This window comes from Neofelis nebulosa, chromosome 2, assembly GCF_028018385.1.
Source record: "Neofelis nebulosa isolate mNeoNeb1 chromosome 2, mNeoNeb1.pri, whole genome shotgun sequence".
Classification (NCBI taxonomy): domain Eukaryota; kingdom Metazoa; phylum Chordata; class Mammalia; order Carnivora; family Felidae; genus Neofelis; species Neofelis nebulosa.
The window spans coordinates 157,443,915-157,470,098 of NC_080783.1; the positions used below are offsets into that span (position 1 = coordinate 157,443,915).

The following is a 26,184-nucleotide window of genomic DNA, read 5'->3' on the forward strand; positions in this document are numbered from 1 at the left end:
TTTTATTTTTGGGACAGAGAGAGACAGAGCATGAACGGGGGATGGGCAGAGAGAGAGGGAGACACAGAATCGGAAACAGGCTCCAGGCTCCGAGCCATCAGCCCAGAGCCTGACGCGGGGCTCGAACTCACGGACCGCGAGATCGTGACCTGGCTGAAGTCGGACGCTTAACCGACTGCGCCACCCAGGCGCCCCTTCCCTTCAAAATTTAGACTGTTGTTTTGGGTTGCCTGGGTGGCTCAGTCAGTTAAGCCTCCAACTTTGGCTCAGGTCATGACCTCACAGTTCATTAGTTTGAGCCCCACATCGAACTCTGTGCTGACAGCTCAGAGCCTGGAGCCTGCTTGCAGTTCTGCTTCCCTCTCTCTGCCCCTTCACTGCTCACACTGTCTCTGTCTCTCTCAAAAATAAATAAACATAAAAAAAATTTTTTTTAATTTAGGTTGTTGTTTTAAAAATAGATCTGGCTAAAATGTATATTCTTTTGAATAAATCTGAGGCTGTGTATTAGACAGCAAACGACTTTTGGAATTAGATCTTGGTTTAAAATCTGGTTTTATCATGTGCTGTCTAATTTTAGGAAGGATATTTAACTTGTAGAGCATGTGAACCTTGATCTAGGGGTCATGAGTTCAAGCCCCACATTGGGTGGAGAGATTACTTTAAACAAAACAAAACAAACATTTGGTTTCCTGGTATGAACAGGAAAATAGTATAGGTTAATGGAGTGATGGATAACCACTTTTGATTGTTAAATGGAGCTGAATTGTTAAAATAGGGTTACATATATTTATCTTTAAATATGTATAACTCTTTTTTTTTAATTTTTTTTTTTTTCAACGTGTTTTATTTATTTTTGGGACAGAGAGAGACAGAGCATGAACGGGGGAGGGGCAGAGAGAGAGGGAGACAGAATCGGAAACAGGCTCCAGGCTCCGAGCCATCAGCCCAGAGCCTGACGCGGGGCTCGAACTCACTGACCGCGAGATCGTGACCTGGCTGAAGTCGGACGCTTAACCGACTGCGCCACCCAGGCGCCCCTAAATATGTATAACTCTTAAACTATCACACTATTCAATCAGAAGAAAAAAAAAACCCTCTATAATACACCTCACAAGTTCTCTTGAGAATAATTAATTTTGGAACCAAAGACCGATAGAAAGTAATTGCAGAGTCTTGGCATTTCTAATGATACTACTCACAGACAGATCATTGACATTTAACAATGGTGGGTAAAGGTTAATATGCATTAATTATAATTATTCGAGAAATGCTTAAAAAACACCAAGTTCTCTGCTTAGAGAATATATAAGCTAAAAGCCAATTTTAAATCACTGAGTAATTTACCAGCATTTTAGTCCAGTGGCAGTTCCTTGTCATCATGACTTGACCTTATTGAAGAGTAGAGAGATTTTAAACTGAAAATTGTCCAAAGTTAAAACCACACATTCTGTCCTGATAATTTAACTCCAAGACATATGGTTTATGTCCACACATTCATCCAAGGCAGAGTGTCAAAAACAAAGTAGCTGAGTACTGGTAACTTCAGTACCATACTTCTTGGTACTCACAGTGAAAATAAAAGTTGGCAATCTTTCTTCCTGGAGTAGAGGTAGAATGGTGGGGTAGAAAGAGCATGGAGCAGTCAAGCAGCAACAGCAGAATTCTGGCTCTGCCACTCACTTGCTATGTGAACTTGGGCAAATTCCTAAACTCTATCAATGTAATTGTCTTATCCATATTACAGTTATAGGTTGTTAAACAGATGCAGAAAAATAATGACAAGACAAAAGAGCAATAGTATCTTCAAATGATCGAAGGCTTACAATGTGCTAGGTACTGAGCCAAATGTTTTACATACATTTAATCTGCAGAGAGGTTCTCTGGAGGCACAGTCAGCCTAGCTCACGGACATATGAATGGAAGCTTAAAGAGACTAAGTAGGATCTAAACCTATCTGACTAAACAACTTGATTATGCCAGAAAAGACCCAGCACCTGTTCATATAGCCTCTGTAATAGTAGCTATGATGATAATGATCATATTTCCATTACATGGTTTCTGAAAAAAACTTTATAAAAATAATGTTTATGTGTGATATTTGGCAATAAAAGAGAGTTACATAAAAGATAAAAGAAATATCTTGTAATATTATTTATCACCTAGAAATAAGTAAAGATTTTGCTATGTTTCCTTCAAGATTAAAAAAATGTTTTAAGACAGTTTTTAATTTTACACCATTAAAACATAACTCAATGTTCATAAACATTTCATTGTTTAAATATACCATGCTATAGTTAATAGTTTTCATACTGTAGGACTTTATTTCCTTTTTTTGCTCTTGTAAGTTTATTAATTCATTCAACAAATATTTACTGAACACCTACCATGTACCATGTATTATTCTAGGCATTGGGATATAGAATGAATAAAACAAACCAAAAAAAAATCTATCTCTGCCTTCATGGAGCTTACTGTCAAATGGAGAGAAGTAGACAACGAATAAAATAAGTTAAATGATACATTAAAAGGTAATAAATGTAAAAGGAGAAAAGTATAGCAGATAAAAGAGACAGGGAATGTGGTGAAAAGGAGCTACAATTTTGAATCATGGGTCAAATAAGATATCAATGAGAAGGTAACATCTGAGCAAAGACTTGAAGGGGGTAAGAAGCAAACCGTGTGGGTGTCAGGGAGGAGCACCCCAGGAACGGCAAAAGCAAGGCCCTGTGGTTGCAGCTGTGCCTGGAGGACTCAGAACAGCAGGGAGGCAGTGTGTGAAGTGGAATAAACAAAGAGGAAAGGAGGAGGATGAGGGCAGAGAGATAACAGGTTATCACAACAGACACAGGGCCTTGTGGGCCAAGGCGAAGACTGGTTTCTACTCTGAGATGAGATACTGTTGAAAGTCTTGAACAGGGAATGGCATAACCTGATTAGCTTTTAAAAATGATTCCTTGGGGGGCGCCTGGGTGGCTCAATCAATTAGGCATCTGACTTCAGTTCTGGTCATGATGGTGTGGTTCCAGGAGTTCGAACCCTGCATCTGGCTTTCTGCTGTCAGAATGGAGCCCACTTTGGATCTTCTGTCACCGTCTCTCTACCCCTCCCCCACTCATGCATGCATGCTCTCTCTCTCTCTCAAAAATAAATAAACATTAAAAAATTTTTTCCTTGGGATGCTATGTGACTTTTCTGCAGGGGACCAGGTTGGAAGCAGAGAGGCCAGTTAGGAGGCTATCCTGATAGTCCAGGAGAGAGACAGTGTGGCTTGGATTAGGGGGGCAGAGGTCCTGAGAAGCAGTAGGCTTTTGATATATTTTGAAGGAAGAGGCAATAGGATTAGTTGACAGATGATGTGCAGTGTGAGACTAGTGAGGAGTCAAAGATCACAAAGTTTTGGGCTTGATCTACCATTGAAGGTTAGAGGTGCCACCAACCGAAATGGAGAAGCCTGGAGTAGAGTAGGGTTGAGGATGTGTTCCTGTGTGATCAGGAAGCAGGAGGTCAGGTTGTGCATGTTAACTCTGAGATGGCTATTAGACACCCAAATAGAAATGTCAAGTGGGCAGTTGGATATTAGAGTCCAGAGTTCAAGAGAGAAGTTGAATTTGGAGATATAAATTTGGGAGTCAGCAGTATATAGAGAATTTATAGACATAAGAGTGGCTGAGATCACCAAGGAAGTGGATATATCTTTAATGAATATTCTTACTCATAAACACTTATCCTTATCCATAGTCATTTCATCAGGACAGATTTCTAGGAGCAAAATTATTGGGTCAAAAGGTAGGCATATTGCCAAGGCTCTTAATATATATTGCCAAACTGCTTTTCAAGGTGGCAACAATTTATATACCAGCCAACACTAAATATTGCACTTTATAATTTATTTAAAAGAATTTTTTTGATGTTTATTTATTTTTTGAGAGAGAGACAGAGCCTGAGTGAGAAGGGGCAGCAAGAGAGGGAGACACAAAATTGAAGCAGGCTTCAGGCTCTGAGCTGTCAGCACAGGGCCCAATGCAGGGCTCAAACTCATGAGCTGTGAGATCATGACCTTAGCTGAAGTAGGACGCTTAACCGACTGAGCCACCCAGGTGACCCTAGATATTACACTTTAAATAATCTCTTTTAATTTGACACATAAAAATGGAGTCTTATTATTGATTGGATTTTTCTGAAGTAAAAAGGTTTTATAACGTATTTGTTGATCATTTTAATTTTTTCTGTGCATTGGCTGTTCATGTCCTGCCTAGAGTAAGTTTTCTGTTGGGGTACTTTTAAGAAGATTTGTAATTTGCATAATTTATAGCTTTATTATTTTAATCATTTATAATCCTTTGTTTTTTTATGTATAGGCTAAGGAAGTACAATCTAAAAGGAGGAATCAGATTGATGCCATAGTGGTCTTTCAGTAGCTCATGAGTTGTGACATTCTAGGTCATTTTATATGCTGGGGCAGATAACAGCAGCTGTGATACTGTAATTTACAATAGGAAATACATATGTGGTTGTCATTTGTTTCTAGAACAGAGCTCCTAAAACCCTTGGAATTTCCTCAGTGATGAGAAGGATAAAGATATCTTTTGCTTTGTAAATGGGTGACTGCTGGACATCAGGATAAGGGCTGGTCACCAGAGAAACCAACAAAGTGATCAGAGGGTTGGAACTTTCAAGTCCCACTCTCCAACCTCCAGGGAGGGGAGAGGGGCTAGCTATTAAGTTCAATCACTGACGGTCTATGATTTAATCAATTATGCCTACATCATGAAGCCTTCATAAAAACCCAAAAGAAAAGGGTGTGGAGAGCTTCTAGGTCAGCGAACACACAGAGATTTGGGGAGAGTGATGTGCTCAGAGAGGGCATGAAGGCTCTCCACCGTTGTGCATACCCTGTCCTTGCATCTCTTCCATCTGGCTATTCGTGAGTTACACCCTTTTATAATAAGCCAGTCGTCTAGTGACTAAAATGTTTCTCTGAGTTCTGTGACCTTCTCTAGCAAATTAATCAAACTGGAGGTGGAGGACGTTGAAACCTCCAATCTGAACCTGTGGGTCAGAAGCACAGGTGACAGCCTGGGTTTGGCAGCAGCATCTGAAGTGGAGGGTTCAGAGAACAGTCTTATGGGGTTGAACCCTTCCCTTGTGGGATCTGATGCTATCTCTGGGTAGACAGTGTCAGAATTGAGTTGAACTATAGGACATTCAGCTGGTGTCGGAGCACTGCTTGTTGCTGTGGGAAACTCCTGTCCCAGCCCCCACATGTTGGAACTGGATCCAGAGCTTCTAGTACTTTTAAATTATTAAAGTAATTGAATATAAATGGGGAAGCATACTTAATACAATACATTATTTTAATGTTTATTTATTTTTGATAGAGAGAGACAGAGTGTGAGTGGGGGAAGAGCAGAGAGTGAGGGAGACAGAATCCAAAGCAGGCTCCAGGCTCTGAGCCCAACGCAGGGCTCGAACTCATGAACCATGAGATCATGACCTGAGCCGAAGTCTGACGCTTAACTGACTGAGCCACCCAGGCGCCCCTGATACACTCCATTTTTAAGAACACGTAACAAAAAAACAACACAGAAGAAATTTTTAAAAATTAAAACATTGTGCTCGCTGAAGTAGAATTATCTAAAAACTAGAAATATTGTTGATATTGCTAGAGGGTGAGGAGCAAACATTATAGGTAGACTATTTTTTACTCTAACAATATATGGCAGCAAAGAAAATAATAATAATAGCAAACATTTACACAGCACTTACTATATGCCTCATGCTGTTCTAACACTTTATCTGAAAGGCAGGTACCAGTTAGGAATTCCTTTCTATAGAGGAGGACCTTATTCCACAGATAGGTTAAGTAACTCTGCCCAGATGCCACAGTAGAAACCAGAGTTCAACACAGAGTCTGAATCAACAGCCCAAACTCTGTTTCAGTTTCCTTACACATATTATTTTGCTTACTCTTGATAGCAACCTTCCAAGGTAGATTTATCTCCCCATTCTGGAGATGGGAGAAACTAGACATAGGACTTGCTCAGGAAGTGACAGAAGCTGGATTTGACCCACGTCACTTTGAAACCAAAGTTGGTTCCCTCCCGTAATACTGCACCACCTCTTGGAAAATAGTTAAGAGGAAAAATGTGTGAAAACAAGTGTGTTAAGTTTCAGGAGTAAAGGAATTCACAAGCAAAGGAGATTGATACAGGCTGGAATAGTCAGGGAAAAGAGGTGAACTAGTGAGGGAAAAGAGAAGACCTGAAAGGGAGACTAGAAGAAGGGCAATGTCAGCAAAAGGAGCAAAGCTTGGGAAGGAGAGCAGAGATGGCATGTTTGGGGAACATTAGGGAGACCAGGCTAGAAGACAGAGTTTGTATTGGCATGTGGGCTTGTACTGATCTTTCTTATTTTTCTGGTAATTTTCTTCTGAACTTCGTTTTGACAGATATTAATTACATGGCCTCCTGTCTCTTGCCCTGAATATCCTTCCTATGAGTGAGTTTCTATCAAACTGAAGCTTCTAAAGAGCAGAGAATTTATCTTGTTGATTTTTAATCTCTGGTCTATATGGACTTCACATATATTTGTTGAAATTAGTTAAATTGCTGGTTTTGGTCTATTCTAAACTTTAGATTTGGCTGTTCACATCCATAGATTCAGAGCCTTCCTTTCAACTGTGTTCCTTTCACCACCACTGAAGCATGCTCATCTCCCCTCCCTAAAATAAAAACAGCGTGATATAAAACCAAAACCAAGCAACACACAAACCAAAAACTCTTTCCTTAACTACTGCTTTGTTTTCTCACTTTTTTTCCCTTTCCTTCACAGTCAAATGTCTTCAGTTTTTGACACCTGCCCCCCCAGCTCCATTTTCTCACCTCCCACTAACTCCTCTACCTACTCCAATCTGGTGTCTCCCTCTCTGTCAATCCACCAAACCAGCAACGGATGATACCATTCGTAAACTACCTTCCAATTGTTAAAACAAACAAGCTTTTTCCAGTCCTCATCTTACTTGACTTCTCACAGAAGCATCTTAAGACAGTTGACTCCTCTCCAGCACCTATGACACCCAATTCCCCTTTAGCCCACGTCTTTGGCCACTTTCTTCCCCCCTCCTTGGCTCGTCTTCCTCTACCAGCCTTAAGATGTTGTTTTTACTTAAGACTCTTACTCTTCAGGCAATTACTACTCAATTACAATCTATTCACCAGTGACAGTACACTTACTAAATTAATGACTGGACAAACAACCTAGTGCCTTCCAGGGGCTGAGCCCTAACAAAATCCATTTCTTTCTCCTTGTGCTGACTGCTACATTTAACCTTTTTCCTATGCTATTTTTGCATCTTCCTCTAAATCTTGCTACGCTCTGCACTTGGTCCCATGACCAATTTCTCCCTGAACCTTAGCTAACCCAAGATCCACCCCTTGGTCTGTTAACTCAATTCCTGGTTCTGAAAGTTATTTAGTTTGGACAACTTTTGATCCAATAATTCCTGGCAGACTTCATGGAGGGAGAAAAAAAAAACACTGTCACTATATTTGACAGTTGTTTGACATACCATAAACCAAATAAATAATGTGAGGTAAAGCTAGTGGATTATCTGGGGAGAGTTTTACAGAGTTCAAGTAAGCTTAGTATGTACTTTTCCCTTATGGAAAATATTTCATTGGTTTCCTGTAAGTATCACATTGCTGTTTTGTTTATTTCAGTTGAATTCTCCCACTTCTGATTTATTTGAACTGGCTGACTTACTATAATTTTTAATCATCAAGCATATGCAGTTTTTAATCATTTATGTTCTTTTTTTTAGATTATCAACAGAATATACATTATAGTAGGAAAATTTGTAGAGAAAGAGAAGAAAATATTAAAAATCATTCTTAATTCCACCTTCCAGACATAACCAAACATATACGAATTTTCCATGGTAACATGATAATTATGCAAAAATATCCCTCACATGCTTGCGGCAAAAGAAATAGTTAAAATTTTTTTTCTACAACATAAATCAACAGAATCTTTAGGAGCTCTCTGATTTTATGATTCTTTTTTTTCTCTTTTTCTTAAAACGTTTTTTCCCCTTGAGTTCAGGGGATTTATTTTTTCTCCATAAAAATACTGGTTTTAATTTAAACCAATCATTATAAATGATCTGAGTTTATAAAAATAGGGGTTTTTTTCTCCTCATTTTTTTTAAGGGAGGGGGTTGGAAATTTTACTATTCAACTGGCAAATTACATTATTATGAGTAAAATTATAATTATGTAAGAAAAAATAATTCTCTAAAGTATGACTCATTTTAAAATTGAAAGAGCCAAGGATAGAAGGAATTCAAGATCTGAGAACCGTTTTTAAATAATTAAGGCAAAGTTCTACTTGTAGTCAAAAGGAGAGTTTCACTCTCTGCTTTTCTCTAAGGTTTTCATGTTGTTGCTTCATCTCTGGGGCCAGAATATAAACTCTCTGGGGTCAGGAGTTATGTTGGGTCTTTTCTGGATCCTCGGAGTGACCTACAGGGTGTTCTGTAAATGTTTAATAAATATGGGCCTTTTAACTCCTCAAGATATGGATGAGAATAAATAACAATTTCATTTGTGTGCTCTAGAAATGACTTACAAAGACCCTCACAGTTTTTCTAATTTGGGCCTCATGTCAATTCTGTGAAGTAGAATCACTAGGTCATTACTAGTGAGGCTTTGAGGGGGTAAATTACCCAAGAGATGTCTTGCAAGCATGCTTATGATACAATTTCAAATTAAAAGAAAATTTTAAAGCAGGCTACAATATGATTTCAGCTACCACACTGTCAAAATACCATAGAAATACATTGCATGGAAAAGACCCAAAATGTTAACAGTGGTTGTTTCTGGGTTGCAGAATAATAGATGACTTTTATTTCTTCTTATAGTTGTTTGCATCCCTAATCCCCAACACTCACCCACGCATGGGTGCACATGCACACACACACACAGACACACACACAATTTCTCCATAAATATTACTTGTTTGAAATAGGAAGCATAAGATTTTTACATAAAAAGAATTAAAAACAGAAGTAAATAGACTCCATTTCTCTTCCTCTTGCTAGAAACTTTAAAAGCTGCCCATCCTTCAGGCAGCTCCGCTTGCCAATGATAAGAAGTAAAATGACAGAAAATAACATAGCATGCATCCGCCAAGACAGACTTGTGGTTGACATTTCTTTTGAAAAAATGTCTTCATTAAGATAAGTGGCTGTTGGTGTTGTCTCTTAGTTTAGTCATGTTGACAAGTAATGAGTAGCTTTCAGAAGTGGATTTTAGCTTTCCCATGGAACCCATCACTTTGGGTTTACCTTAGACATGACTGAGCCTGTGATGTAAGAGATTTCATCACTGGGCACAAGTCATTCTTCTGAAAACATTTTTGCATGATGTTGTTCAGCCCAATGAAGTGCTGAACAAATGTAAGCTATTATTCATTATTATCGTTTACCACACATTTTGACTAGATTTGTTTCTTTATTTAAAAAATTTTGTTTTAATGTTTATTTATTCTTGAGAGAGACAGAGACAGAGACAGAGCCTGAGTAGGACTCTGAGGCAGAGCAAGAGAGGGACACAGAATCTGAAGCAGGCTCCAGGCTCAGAGCTTTCAGCACAGTGCCTGACACAGGGCTCAAACTCATGAACTGTGAGATCATGACCTGAGCTGAAGTCAGACGCTTAACCGACTGAGCCACCCAGGTTCCCCTGGTTAGATTAGTTTCTAAGTGTTATGGGACATGGACTATGGATTACACTAATGACTATTTACTTACCCCCCATGTGATATGAGGACTTTATTCACATTATTTCTAATCCTTAATTAACCTTGCAAGTCAGTTAACTCCATACCCATTTTAGAGATTAAGACACTGTGGCTTAGAGAGGTTAAGAAACTTGCCAGGATTCAAACCCTGGTCTTTGTGACTTCAAAGCCAGCCTTTGACCCACCACACCACACTGTTGTGCTTAATGTCATATTTATCACGGAGTCCTTTTCGCTTTTGCCCTAGCATGGGGTTTCTTTGAATGTATTAGAAATTGAGCAGGGTTTCTTAATAACACAGGCATGAACAACAGATGAAAGTGCCTGCCCTACCCAACATTCTTGGTATCTACTAAGACTGTGGTCAGTGAGAGAAAAGGGGGGAGAAATCAATGAAGGCAGTGAAAAAAAATTAGAAAAGAGAAGAGAGAAAAATCAACACCAAGAGCCTATAAAATAGCTTCTGAAGGGCTTTTGTAGGGGGTGATAGGTTTGGCAATGCTTCTTCAGACTGTTAAGCTGTGTTCAATTTTCTGCTCATCATTTCACAGGAACTGCAGCAACCACCTTCCTGAGACTTTAAAAATGTCACTGGAAAATAGGAATTTCTCTCTTGTCAGAAATCCAATATAATAAAAGAGTCAAGATGAGAAAGTAGCATGCGTATGTGGTTGCATGAAGACTAATAATACTTCTGGTCAGTATAGGAGGCAATGCCTTCAAAATAATAATAATAGTCTTTTTTTTTTCCTTCCCCTCCCCCACGGGTTTCTGTTAAGTTTCTCAGGATCCACATAAGAGTGAAAACATATGGTATCTGTCTTTCTCTGTATGGCTGATGGGTATTGAGGAGGGCACCTTTTGGGATGAGCACTGGGTGTTGTATGGAAACCAATTTGACAATAAATTTCATATATTGAAAAATAAATAAATAAATAAATAAATAATAATAAAAAAAAGAAAAGAAATTGCAACCAAACATAATGGGAGCCAGACGACAAGGGAATTATATCTTCAAAGGGCTTTGGGGGGAAAAAAAAGGAGACTGCAAACAAAGTATTTTATTAAAATAAAACACTTAATGCAAAAAAAAATAATTATAGTCATGTCTGAGTAGTACTTTCTCTATTTTGGGCACTGTGTTGAATGTTTTAGTTACATTTTCTCATCAATTTCCATAACCTACCTCGGAAGTAGGCATTAGGAGATTTAGTTTTCAAATGTCACAGCTAGGCCCTGAGAGTTTCAGTAACTTGTGCAAGGGCAATAGCTAATTAATGGACTAGAACCATGATCAGTTTGCATCTGACCACCCAGTTTTTAAACACTGGCCCTGTTCATCTCTTTTGATAAACAGTGCTACTTTCAATTGTCTGGCCATGTTCTTTTTTTTTTTTTTTCCTAGCTTTTTCTCTTTATGTCCCCACATCCAGGATATGATTAAGGTGTTGGTTTAAGTCTATGTTTCACTCGGTAAGTATTTATTGAGTACCAATTGTGTGCCAGGCAGTGTTTTGGGAGTTTGTAATACAGTGATGAAGAAATCAGTACAGATAGTTTCCCTCATGGAGCCTTTGCTTCAGGAAGATGCATATAATTTCTGAAACTAACATTATTTGAAGAATGTTTTAATTCCCAATTTGAAAAATAAACAAAATCAGAAATGAAAGAAAAAAACAACCAACACCAAAGAAATATAAAAGTTTATAAGAAAGTGTTATGAAAAATTATATGGCAACAAATTGGACAATCTAGAAAAAATGGATAAATTCCTAGAAACCCATGACCTTCCAAAGCTGAATCAAAAAGGAACAGAAAATTTGGACAGACTGATTACCAGCAATGAAATTGAATCAGTAATCAAAACAAAACAAAACAAAACAAAACAAAACCTCCCAACAAACAAAAATCTAGGACCAGACAGCTTCACAGGTGAATTCTAGCAAACATTTAAAGAAGAGTTAGTACCTATTCTTCTCAAAGTATTCCAAAAATAGAAGAGGCTAAAAACTGAGAGCTTTTCTTCTCAGGAAAACATCAGGAACAAGACAAGGATGTCTACTCTCACAAGTTTTTCGCAGTGAAGGAAACCATCAGCAAAACAAAAAGGCAACTTAGAAGATATTTACAAATAATATATCCAATAAGGGGTTAATATCCAAAATATACAAAGAAATCATAAAACTCAATAACCAAAAATAACCAAATAATCCAATTAAAAAATGGGCAATGACATGAACCCACATTTTCCCAAAGAATATGTATACCTGTCCAACAGACTCACGAAAAGATGCTCAACATCACTAATCATCAGAGAAATGCAAATCAAAATAACAATGAGATATCGCATCTGTAAGAACGGCTAGACTCAAAAACACAAAAAATCACAAGTGTTGGTGATGCTATGGAGAAAAGGCAACCATTGGTGCTTTTTGGTTAGTGCACTGTTGGTGGGAATGCAAAGTGGTGTAGCCACTGTAGAAAACAATATGGAGGTTCCTCAAAAAACTAAAAAGTAGAATTACCATATGACCCAGTAATACCACTACTGGTTATTTACCCATAGAACACAAAAATACTAATTTGAAGAAATATGCACTCCTATGTTTACTGCAGCACTATTTACAATAACCAAGATATAGAAGCAACAACCCAAGTGTCCACCAATAGATGAATGGATAAAGAAAATGTGGCGCGTGTGCACACACACACACAAACACAGGATATTATTCAGCCATAAAAAAGAATGAAATTTTGCCATTTGCAACAACATCAATGGATCTGGCAGGTATATGCTAAGTGAAATAAGACAGTCAGAGAAAGACAAATGCCATGTAATTTCACTCACATATGGAATTAAAAAAAACACAAATGGACAAAGAAAAAAGAGACAACAAAAAGCCAGACTCTTAACTATGGAGAACAAACTGGTGGCTGCCAGAGGGGAGGTGGGTGTGGGGATGGGTAAAATAGATGAAGGGGATTAAAAGCACACTTATCATGATGAACACTGAGTAAAGTATAGAATTGTTGAACAGCTACATTGTATATTTACAGCTAATATAACGCTGTATGATAATTATAATTGGAAAAAAGAAAGCTTGAGTATCAGCCCTAAGCTGAAGAGAATGCTGTCTGAAGATCATTTGAGCCAAGTGAAGCTTCCCATGTTTCTTCTATTCAAATTTTATTTTAATTTAATTTTATTTTATTTTATTTAAAAATTTTTTCTTCATGTTTATTTATTTTTGACAGAGAGAGAGAAAGACAGAGCGTGAGCAGGGGAGGGGCAGAGAGAGAGGGAGACACAGAATCAGAAGCAAGCTCCAGGCTCCGAGCTATCAGCACAGAGCCCGATGGCGGGCTGGAACCCACAAACCATGAGATCATGACCTAAGCCGAAGTCAGACACTCAATGGAGGCGCCACCCAGGCACCCCTCCTCAAATTTTAAAGTAGAACTATCATTTCACAAAATATACAGAAGAGCAGTGCCATTATGGAATTGTCTACCCACACAATTTTAGGAAATCAATGAATCGATACTGTCAATACCAAGTTTCAGTGCTTTAGGAATTCGGATTGAATTGATGAGATGAACGGGCAACCACAAGTAAGCTGTAGTCAGCCAATATTGCTAACAGAGCCAAGAACACTTCATCTGAAGCTTTAAGATCTTCTGAGTCAGGATTTTCCTGGAGTTACTGCTGAATTCATTTGTAAGAACCAAGTCACCTTTTTGGACTTGGGTCAGAATTAGTTTGTCATGAACATATGAACTCTGAAGCCTTGGTAGACAAGCTAAAAATAAGCATTATCAAGTACATGTCAAGTGATGGTGGTGTCTGTATTCAGATTTTTAAGCACAAGTTTCAGGATAAAGAAGAAATAACATCTCACATTACACAACAATCTCGATGTTTTTAGATAAAATTCTCAGGTAAAAAACAAGATTCTTTACAAAAAAAAAAAAAATCCATTGTTTCTCTTCTTCTTTCTTGCTCCTGAATTTGACAGCAATTGTAGAAACAGTTTGAAGTGCACTTTGTGGTATTTTCTGAGGAATCTCTCATGGCTGCTGACACCTTCAAACAACCTGTGAATTGGCACTGGTTAGAGGCCAGACCACAGGGGAAGGCATGAATTTTTGAAAACCTGAGTTTAAAACACTCCTGAAAAGTACTTTTCCAACCCAAATACATGAAGTTTAAACAAGTCTAATTCACACTCAACTTACTAGAATGAATTTATTCAGTTCAACTCATTAATCTATGCATTAATTAAACAAATATTTTCAAGTCCTCTCTATGTATCTGGCACTGTTCTGACTGCACAGTCCCCAATAACTTGGTTATTGAAAATAACCTACATCATGCTACAATTTACACACATCCAGACTTCTTTTCTCCAGACATCCTTTTATTTTTATTTCTTTTTAAATGTTTATTTATTTATTTTGAGAGAGAGAGGGAAAGAGAGAGTGTGTGTGTGAGTGGGGAGGGGCAGGGAGGGGCAGGGAGGGGCAGAGAGAGAGAGAGAGAGAGAGAGAATATCCCAAGCAGGCTCCAGGCTCAGCACAGAGCCCAAGGTGGAGCTCCATCTCACAAACCATGAGATCATGACCTGAGCCAAAATCATGAGTTGGAGGCTTAACCGAGTGAGCCAACCAGACACCTCCAGACATCTTTTTATTTATTTACTTTTTAAAGTTTATTTTGAGAGAGAGAGAGAAAAAGAGAGAGAATGAGTGCGTGCATGCATGCAAGCAAGCCAGGGAGGGGCAGAGAGAGGGAAAGAGAGAATCCCAAGCAGGTTCCAGGCTGTCAGTGCAGAGCCCCACGTGGAGCTTGATCTCATGAACCATGAGGTGCTCTGGCGCCCCAACAAATGTATTCTTAAGCTTATTTTATACTGTGCTTAATTAAATTCCTAAATTTGGGAGGTGGGACTCAGCAAGAAATTAGGATGGTTATGATCCAATTCCTTTTTATTTCCCCACTCCTTTCCTGGCTGTTCAGCTGCCCGATTCAGTCTTTTCTGTCCACCTATTCCAATTTCTAGTCCTGAACTTGGAAATGGTTAGGACTCTTCTTTCAGTAATCTCAAATGTCTGATTACTTTTTATTGTTGTTGTTGTTGTTTTTAATTTTTAAAATGTTATTTATTTTTGAGAGAGAGAGAGACAGAGACAGAGACAAAGCATAAGTGGGGGAGGGGCAGAGAGAGAGGGAGACACAGAATCTGAAGCAGGCTCTAGGCTCTGAGCTGTCAGCACAGACACAGGGCTTGAAGTCACAAACTGCAAGATCATGACCTAAGCCAAAGTCGGACACTCAACTGACTGAGCCACCCAGGCGCCCCCTGGTTATGTTTTGAATGCATGAAGTAATCTCCATGGATTGTCCCAGAGAGCCTTAAGTTCATCCAGTCCCACAGATTTACCACGGAGAAGGCAGAGGGAACTTACTCCATCTTGTGGCCCTTTGTACATTGAGGCCACTTGTTTATCTCCTCTCCTCCCCTCTACATGGGCTCCTTCAGAACAAAGACCTGTCTGTGTATCTGTCTCCAACCCACCTGCTAGGTCTGGGTAAATGAGATGCAGCACCATGCTTGGGGTGTGCCTGGGTAAGAGCCATCCAGAAGCTGGCGAGGTGACTGGCAGAATGATAGATGAGGGAGCCAGTCATAGAGAAGAAAACATGCAGTAGCATGAACGGAGTCTGAAGGGTGAAGCAGGGAAGACAGAAGAGCAGTGTCCTAGTGAGACACAGAGTGGGTGAAGTGAGTCAGGCTGTGTGGGTTAGGATTTATCTGCAAAGGGACAGCAAACTCCTGTCCTTACCTGAAATGAGATAATTTAGGTAAAACACCTGGCACATATACAGCACTTTAATACCTACCTCACAGGGTTGAATGATTAAAAGAGGTAAATATTTGTAAAGCAGCGGGCATAGCACTTAATATGCTATGTTAGTCCTTCTCTCTTTCTCCTAGAATTCAATTTCTCAGTCAAGAACATCTTGTAGTTCACATTAATATGACATTATCAATAACTTCTCTATTTTGAGAGGGGTTTGACTCCTTGCTTAGATACAAGTCTCGCTCAATCCCTTGTTATTGACTGAGTGGATTCTGTGAGACAGACCCTATTTCAAACCTCAGGTCCCTTATTTACTGGCTCCAGCATTTACAGCGTGTTCCCGAACCTCTCTAAGCCTGTTTCTTTCATCAAACTTTAAGGGCTGTTGTGAGAATTAGATATAGACTGAATGGAGATCCTGGAAAGTTAAAAACACTTACTGAAAAGTAGCCATTAATAGTAAGCAAAGACATTTTCTATTTTAACTATTTTGAACAGAATGACTAGGAAATGTATTTCCCCATATCCTTTTTTTTTTTTTTTCTTAATTTGGTGCAAGGACACTCAGACTCTCCTCAGTCCCTATATCTTGTTAAACAGAGAAAACTGAATTATTTTTTATTTATTTATGTACTTTTTACCTTGTAGTGGTTATTGTAGTTGGCTTACTCAATATTTGGTTTTTTTAAAATTTTTTTTTTAACCTTTATTTATTTTTGAGACAGAGAGAAACAGAGCATGAACAGGGGAGGGGCAGAGAGAGAGGGAGACACAGAATCGGAAGCAGGCTCCAGGGTCTGAGCCATCAGCCCAGAGCCCGATGCAGGGCTTGAACTCATAGACCGCGAGATCGTGACCTGAGCTGAAGTCAGACACTTAACCGACTGAGCCACCCAGGTGACCCTCAATATTTGTTCTTATTCCTTTTTCCTTTGCTTTCCTCTATATCAGAGGCTGGAAATTTAAATAATTAATTTCTCAGCTTCCCTTGAAGGCAACGAAAAACATGTGATCGGTTCTGAGCCATGACACTTAAATACAAGTCAGCGAGAGAGGGAGAGGGGTTTATGGGAAAGCTTTTCTTTCCTAATGAAGTATACCAGAGGAAGCTGTCCAGCCCTTGCACTAAACCCTTTGTCCTATTTGGAATGTAGATTTGGTGACTAGGTTAGCAGCAGCCATTTTGTTGCAATGAGGAAATACATTAAAGAGGGTGGAACCGAAAGACAGGAGTGTGGTTCCTTGATGACACCATTAAGTCACTGTACTACCCCTGGATCATCCATCTCTACTTATTTTTATTCATGTCAAATAAAGCTGTTTGTTTAGGCCACAGCTATTTAGCCATTTCATTTCTTGTAATCACACACATCCCTAATACATATAAACTTTTTGATGATAACCAGTTACTGTGCAGTGCTTTAATGGTCCTATGTTTTTATAAGATCTTATAGGGGCGCCTGGGTGGCTCAGTCGGTTAAGCGGCCGACTTCGGCTCAGGTCATGATCTCGAGGTCTGTGAGTTCGAGCCCCGCGTCGGGCTCTGTGCTGACAGCTCAGAGCCTGGAGCCTGTTTCAGATTCTGTGTCTCCCTCTCTCTGACCCTCCCCCATTCATGCTCTGTCTCTCTGTGTCTCAAAAATAAATAAACGTTAAAAAAAAAAATTAAAAAAAAAGATCCTATAAATGGCAGACATCTTATAGGGTTGTCTGCCATGAAGATAAATGATCCCAAATATATTTGTAATTTTTACTTAATTCATTAAGTTATTCCACTCTGAATTATTTTGAAACAATTATTTGTGGAAAGACTAACTGATGATTCAATTGACCCTGCTGTCTCTTTGCTTGGATTTTAAGATCACTTCAGTGTTTTAGTTAACCACAGTCCTTAATATGTACCTTTCCCTTTGCTATCCTGTTTCCTTTCAACTCTGCAATGAATGCTACCCAAATGGGAAATCAAAATAGTTACATCGGTGCAATTTATGTTACATCTTATTCCCAGTGATTTATGCATGCTAATTTTCTTCAAGCACTTTTTCAGTTACTCCCATGTTTGCAGTCAGCTCCAGATGGTTGTGGATCAATGAGCAGTAAAACCTTGTGTCACACGCGGTCACCATCCCAGCCCTAGGCCTTTGTCAAATCCCTTCCAGATGCTTCCTCCATTCAGTGTTTTGCACACAACTACCAGCTTATACTTCTTATTAGGTTAGGTCATTCCCTGACTCGGAGCCTTTAACGCTCACCCTGCTCATCAAATAGCCTTTCCCCCGTAGCCTAGCACTGCAGTGCCTTCTCCAGTTTGATCTGAGCATATGTCCCCCACACCCTTCTAATTCTCACAACTCCATTATATATACCCTACATGCCTTATGTCTGCTTACATCCACTTATAATGTACTTCTTTCCCATTTCTGGGTTCCAACTCTTACCTGCCCCTCAAGGGTCTATGTTTCCAGTAAAGTTTTTCCTAATCTTTCCAGGAGGAAGTCACTCCCCTGTCCCTGACTCCTCCTGGCTTATTATACCTCTGTGGGTGGCACTCCTTCCTGTGCTGTTCTCAAGTTATTTATGTTTACATCACTGCCTGCATACAAACTCCACGCAGGCACATTTATTTCTACATCACCTTTGGATTCCCTACAGTGCCTCGTGGGCCCTTGTACAAGGGAAAGTGCTATCGTCTGACATGCAATAGGCCCTCGATAAAAACGTTTGAATGGATGACTATAAAAGAACAGTCATAATAGATAAGATGAATTATAAGATTCTCAGTAGATAAGGACAAGGTTTTGCCTGCAGCCATGGATTTACATTTGATTTGTAGAAGTCAGCAAGGGAAGAAGATAACGTATAGTGGAGATAAAAATACAAGGCCCCACAACTGGCCATTAATGGTAACATTTCTTTCTTGTACATGTGCTCATATGAATCACTTTTATGAATTATCTTAACTATTTGACATCTATTACCCAGTAAAATTACTTTTTAAAAACCACTCCATATAACGCACCATCAGAGTGACTTTTCTTACTTACGCTTTCCTGAGAAACAGAAATGAAGAGATTACAGCTGAACAGAGGTGCTTATCGAACAATAAATGCCTGGAGAAAGCAGCAGTGGGCTCTCTCTTCACTACCTAGAACATGTGAGTGTCAAGGTTTAACAAAGGGACAATACAGCAATCACAAATGCTTCCTCTGGCGTCAGCATCCTAGGTCTGGGCTAAGGCTCCACTGCTCTTGTGGGATCCCGGGCTGGCTACGCTTTCAGGAGCTTCAGTTTTCTCATTTACAAAATAGAGGTGACAATAATACAGGCATGCCTCAGAGATAGTGCAGCTTTGATTCCAGACTCCCACAATCAAGCAACTGTTGAAGTCAAACCAGTCAGATGAATATTTTCGTTTCCCAGTGCATATAAAAGTTATGTTTGCACTAACGGTAGTCTAAGTGTGCAATAACATTATGTCTAAAAAATAATCTACATACCTCAAGTAAAAATACTCTATTGCTGGGGTGCCTGGGTGGCTCAGTTGGTTAGTCTGACTCTCAATTTCGGCTCAGGTCTGCATCTCCTGGTTTGTGGGATTGCACTGTCAGCGAGGAGCCTGCTTGGGACTCTCTCTCTCCCTCTCTCTGCCCCTTCCCCATCATGCATGCATGAAATAAATAAAACAAATAAAAATAAAAACTTAAAAAATACTGCTAAAAAATGTTATCCATTGCATGAGCTTTTAGTGAGTTGTAATCATTGATCACAGATCACCATTACAAATAATAAAGAAAATGTTCAAGATATTGCAAGAATCACCAATATGTGACACAGACACACAAAGTAAGCAAATGCTGTTGGAAAAATGGCACTGATATATTTGCTTGAGGCAGGGTTGCCACAAACCTCCAATCTGTAGGAAACACAGATATCTGTGAAATGCAATAAAATGAGATGTGCCTGTACCTGTCTGATGGAGATTTAGTGAAGATTCATGACCTAAAACATGTGAAGCACTTCGAATAGTACCCAACATATATTTAGTACTCAGAAATTATTAGCTATTGGTTTTTAAGATAACATTACTCATAATTTTTTTTTTTTCTGTATTTTCCTGACTGGCAAGTTTTTCATGCCTGTCCTTTTTCTTTTCTTGTCTCCTCTTCCTCCTCCTCTTTCTTCTCTTTCTCTTTCTTTCCCCCTTTCTCCTTCTTCTCTTTCTTTCTCCTTCTCCTCCTCCTCCTTCTTCTTCCTCTTCATCCCCTTCAGTCACTTAATTTACACTGCCATCCCTCTTTAAAGATATTGATCAATTCTTTGCCTCAATCAATGTTTAAGATCAATGGAAGACCAACTAGTTTGGTCTTAAATATGAAAAAAATTTAGTTCAATAATTTTACCAAAAATATGATTTTCTTACTCATGTTCCCAATAAGTCTCAATATAACATATTAAAGTAAATTAAGACCTAGTTCTAGAAGTGTGGAATGTTTGCTGACACTATTTCTGACACTATTGTCAAAATTACTTTTCTGATCAGTGTCTCTTGGAAACACGACTAGCTAGAAATGTAGATTGTGTATTGTACATTTTCCAGTCATGAACTGTAGGGCTGAGAGAAGAGTTTATATGAAGCTGTTAGTATGATATGACATTCAGCTACCAACTATCTCTTAGTTTCATTTTACTTTGAAAAAAATTACAAATAAAAACAAGCTGTGATGAAAGCCAGTCCCACAGAAAACAGCACAGGCCTTAACTAAAGTATTCTTAGATAGACTTGTCTGTCAAAGTGCTTGGAACTGAGGCTTCCTTCATGTGACTCTTTCAGATGTGTTCAGTTGGATATTATCTTGATTTTATCTACACCATTTAGTTCATATAAGGCCCTACTTAAGATGATTGGAAGGTCATGCGTTGGGGCTTTTGGGACTCTATTTCACGGATGTCTGAAATAATATCATCAATAGAAAAATATTTTACATTCTTTTGGAGAAGGAAGCATGTTCATTGTTTAAGTTCATCCTCATTTTTCCTGTAAATGCCTTCATGAAACATCACAATGAGAATACCGCCTTTACTGGTGTGAGTGCTCTTATCATCAGGCATTGACGATGGGTTTGCCGTATAATTGGCATCAATTTCCCACTTTGAAAGGAGCTGCTTTCACTGAGTCATTTGGCTTGCTCTGTCTGCAGAGTATGAACAGCACTGACACTGAGCAAGCTCTGGGTGTGGAGAGGTTGTGAGTTGGTGCTTGCTTGTTACTGAGACAGAACACCAGAATCAGCTACAGATTTGGTATCCCCTTGTCCCAGCCCCAACGCTGTTGTGAGGTTGTTTAGGAAGCATCCTGATTCACTCCCAGAACACTGGATGCTGCTTTGCTCTATGTGCGTTGCACTTTGTGAGCAAATAGCTTTATCTCTCAGTGCTTTTATTTTCCTTTCTATACAAAAGATCAGAGAACGAAACTGGTGTCATAACATGTATTTTAGGTTTTAGAGCCCACAATAATAAAAGTAATCTGATTCACATTTTAATTTAGTTCTGGAAATGGGGACTACCATCCATGAAGATGCTCCTCTCCTAAATGAAGCAACAGTACCTTTTCTAGGGCAGCTCGGCCTTGCCAGCTCTGCACACAGTAGGATTCCATAAATGCTTGCTGCCCAGACAGTGTGATTCCTTATAAGTTGCCCTATATTCAACTCCAAGTGGATATTTCTCATATATCCTCTAGGCTCTTCACACTGAGATTCTATCAGTATCAGGTTTCATTCTAGAAGGCACTGTCTACTTAATTTTTTTAAAAAGTGAATTTAAAACAATTCAGAGGGACGTATACCCAACACACACATACACCATTGTCACCCAAGTATCTTCCAGAATACCTCCATAGCCTTTCTTGTTAACTTTTGAAAACTTCTCCTTAAAAGCCTAAATGTCCATCAACTGACGAATGGATAAGGAAGATGTTGTTTATATATACAATGGAATACTACTTGACAATGAGAAAGAATGAAATCTGGCCATTTGCAGCAACATGGATGGAACTGGAAGGTATTATGCTAAGTAAAATAAGTCAGTCAGAGAAAGACAGATACCATATGTTTCACTCATAGGTGGATCTTGAGAAACTTAACAGAAGGTCATGGGGGAGGGGAGGGTGGTGGAAGGTACAGAGAGGGAGGGAGGCAAACCATGAGAGACTCTTGGATACTGAGAACAAACTGAAGGTTGATGGGGGTGGGGGAGAGGGGAAAGTGGGTGATCTGCATTGAGGAGGGCACTTATTGGGATGAGCACTGGGTATTGTATGGAAACCAATTTGTCAATAAATTATATTAAAAAAAGAAAACTTCTCCTTGACTATATTCTTTCTTTCTTTTTCTTTCTTTCTTTCTTTCTTTCTTTCTTTCTTTCTTTCTTTCTTTCTTTCTTTCTTTCTTTCGAGAGAGTGGCATGAGCTGGGGAGGGGTAGAGAAAGAGGGACAGAGAATCCCAAGCAAGCCTGGTGCCATCAGCCCAGAGCTAGATGCAGGACTTGATCTCAGGAACTGTGAGATCATGACTTGAACCGAAATCAAGAGTAGGATGCTCAACTAACTGAGTCACCCAGGTGCCCTAATCTCCTTGCTATATTCTGTCTCAGTTACTAAACCCAACAAATAGGAATTAATGAGCCTTTTGGTTACATGAGAATGACTATTTAAATAGGATACAAAAAGCGATGGTATTTAAAGGAAATACAGCTTCACCATGTTACCTATTTACAAATTGATCAACCTCAAGTATTGAGAAGCAATGACAGAATTTTCGACTTAGTAATTTTAGGAGAATGGATTTGGTTGGGTAAACTATTATCAAGTATCTTCATTGCCTTTCTTATGTTTAGGTCAATTGCCAAATCTGCTGAGGGTTTGTGCTGTTTAGATTTCTTTCCCACCACCCTGTGCAGTGATGTTAGGGAAGGTGGTGATAATTAACCAATAGCTATGCACTGGCAGTTTAGGGATAAGTGTACTTGTATTTAAATGTTAGTGTTGATTCCTATGAAACTAAGTTAATTAACAAATAATCATTCAGCTTTGCTCATTTACTGGGAGCACAGTATGTACCAGGCAGGTACTGTTCTAGGAATTTGCAATATGTCAGGGAATAAAGTAAAGATCCTTACTTTTTGCTTATTTAGCAGAGTGTCTCGCACCCAATGGTTCTCAATAAATACTAAATGAATAAATTAGGACGGGAAGGTCGAAGAAACAGAAAAAAACTACAGAGAAAAGGAAACATTTGGTTTGACCTATTAACTCCCAGTTTTTTAATTAAAATCTTGATATGCTTGTGATTAATAAAGATGACCTTTTTATTTCTTGACTCATCTTTAAAAGCAGAAATGCTACCAAATACGCCGTAATTCCAAAACTGAACTATGATCCGCATTCTGAAGGAGGACATGTGATTCAGGATGCAGTACTTGCTCCTTTGTCAGACTAAATTTTCAAATTCTATTCCCCAGAGCTTAGCCTGTGTTTGTGTTCACCACTTTTCAAAAGGTGACTTTCCGAGGCAACTGTCCCAGTAATTAGAGGCGTTTATCTTAAAGCTTATTTGATTTTAGCAGTGAGGTTACAGGCTGTCATCCACATTGTTATTGACTCCCTCAATTAGAGGCAATGGCGTTTCACCTCCATGCAAAATATTAGTAAATTAACAATCCCCACTCTGCATTCATTTGGGAAATCTGCTTTGCTTGTGATGACGAACGTGACAAGCAGGGAGTAATCAGAGACACTCTGGTAATACCTTTAAGCCCTGCAAACATCAATTAAAACCCTGGCTCTGCACTTTGCAGCTGGGGGTTTGGTCTGTAGGGTAAATTTCTTTTTTCATGACACAGGCAGAAGTCAGCATTGGTAATTTACAAGAGAAACAAGGAACAATCCAAACAAAAAATAACCAGAGAAACATCCACCCTGATTTTCTCGAATCTTTCCTATTAATGTCTCTTTTAGACCATAAAATGAACTCTGGCACTGTGAACAATTTTCAGATCAGATTTACAATTCTCTGACATGACAGTTTTGACTCAAAAGCAAATCCTAAAAAATTTTTCTTTACAGTGCTATAGAGACTGCAAATAGATTTTATTCAAGTGTCGTGACTATCTCAGATCTAAGGGCATCTTAGTCTAATAAAGAGATTTTTTTTAACTCAGGAATTGTTAAGTCATAGGAGCTCTGTGGATAAGCTTCAGTAGACTTACCTAAAATTTGTAAAAAAAAAAAAAATCTTTTGTGCATTTTATTAAGACAGAAATGCATCATTTTCATCAGATTGTCTACCGGGCCTCGTAACCCCACTAGACAAGAATCTCTGGTCTGATGAGAAGGACCCAAGGGCTGGAGGAAGAGTTCTGCTGTTTTGCTACCATCCAGCTACAATGGAGCTGCATTGATGTTAGTGTCTTCTTCCCATAAAATGTTTTCTTCAGATGCCCAATGATTCTCTTTGTTTCTTCTATTTTAATACTTAAGTCTCCGATGTTATGAGATCACAATTTGGCTGAATCTTCACCTCTAACTTACTGTATTCTAATAACTGTATTAAGTAATGATTCAGTCTTTTCATTGGTACACTGAGTATCATCAACCACAGAAAAACTAATTATGAAAATATTAATATTAACATTGTTAATGGAGCAAAAAGATCAATGCCTTCCATTTTGAGACAGCATTACTTCTTTGAGCAAGTCAAACACTTAGGAAACTTTTTTGTGCCATTGGAATCTCATTTCCTTATGTGGTACATTGTAATAAAGCCTAACTTACAATTTAAGTCTAATATAACACTATGTCAGGTATGTGTTTTTAACTCTATCAGTTTTATCGGGTTTCCAAAGACACAACAGTGGAGAAGTTGGGAAAGTACTACTTAAAATTATCCAAACGAGGGGCGCCTGGGTGGCTCAGTCAGTTGGGCAACCAACTTCAGTTCAGGTCATGATCTCACCGTTTCCAGGTTTGAGCCCCACGTCAGGCTCTCTGCTGATGGCTTGGAGCCTGTTTCAGATTCTGTGCCTCCCTCTCTCTCTCTGCCCCTTCCCCACTCATGCTCTGTCTTTCTCTCTCAGAAATAAATAAACATTAAAATTATCCAAACAATTATTTAGAAATACTTTTTTATTTGGGGGCTAAAGAACTTTAAATAAGGTTAAAATTTATCTTTTTTTTTTTTTTGTAAAATCAAACTAAAGTGAAAGTAGTTTCATCATTATGACTTAAAAAGGCAAATCAGGTAAAAAACACTGATTTTTTTTTTTCCCATTGGATTGGCACCCAAGAAAAGCCACTTTTTTAAGGTAAAGAGGATTTCTAAATGAGAACAGGTTAATTAGACATCTGAAAGATCATTCCTGTAGTGGGCATGTATGTAAAAGTATAGCTAACTTACTGTCATGATGAGCCCCTTTTCCTGGAAGTATTTAATCAATGGAGCAGCGTTCTGCTTGAAGTTCATTAGCCTCCTTTGGGTAGCTTTCAGATTGTCATCCGGCCGCCCCTGTTGCTCTGCACGCTTCAGTAATCTCTCTTTGAGCCTCTGATTGGCACAAGCCAGGAATACCACCAAGTCGGGAGTACAGATCTGCAAAGAGCATCAAACAAGTAGATAAGCATTCAATTGTTTTGGGGTGCCACGAACCACACCCATATAAGATGGCAAACTTGATCAATAAATGTTGTGTGTGTTCAGACTGCTCTACCCACTGGCCACTCCCTTGTCTTTCTCCATCTTCTTGGGCCTCCTTATTCCCTGAGACACAACAATGCTGAAATTAAGCCATTAACAACCATATAATGGCCTCTAAGTGTTCAAGTGAAAGCTAGAAATGATAGAGCTTAGTTAGGGAGTCATGTCAAAAGCTGAGATAGGCTAAGAGGCCTCTCGCACTAGTTAGCCAAGTTGTAAATGCAAAGGAAGGAAATTAAAACTGTTACTCCAGTGAACACATAAATGATAAGAAAGTGAAACAGCCTTATTGCTGACATGGAGAAAGTTATGGATAGAAGATCAAACCAGCTACAACACTCCCTTCAGCCAAAGCCTAATCCAGAGCATGGCCCTAACTCTCTTCAACTCTGTAAAGGCTGAAATTGATGAAGAAGCTGGCAGAATAAAAGTCTGAAGCCAGCAGAGGTGGGTTCATGAGGTTTAAGGAAAGAAGGCTTCTCCATAACGTAAAAGTGCAAGGTGAAGCAGCAAGTGCTGATATAGAAGCTGCAGCAAGTTATCTAGATAAGATAATTAACGCAAGTAGCCTACACTAAATAACATATTTTCACTGTAGACAAAACAGTTATGTCCTTGAAGATGATGCCATCTAGGACTTTCTCAGCTAGAGAGAAGTCAATGCCTGGCTTCAAAGCCTCAAAGGACGGGCTGACTTGGTTGTTAGGAGTTAATGTACCTGGTGACTTTAAGTTGAAGCCAATGCTCATTTACCATTCTGAAAATTCC

At 38.9% G+C, this 26,184-nt stretch overlaps 1 protein-coding gene across 3 annotated transcripts in view; it reads right to left on the reverse strand.

The window, feature by feature from the left end:
- The window catches only part of AK5 (adenylate kinase 5), a 264,187-nt gene that overhangs the window by 173,750 nt on the left and 64,253 nt on the right, over window positions 1-26,184 (reverse strand). For all 3 annotated transcript variants that reach the window (XM_058716927.1, XM_058716926.1, XM_058716924.1), the window contains exon 6: window positions 25,120-25,311. In XM_058716927.1, coding sequence (XP_058572910.1) covers window positions 25,120-25,311 — 192 coding nt within the window. The remainder of the gene's footprint in view (window positions 1-25,119; window positions 25,312-26,184) is intronic.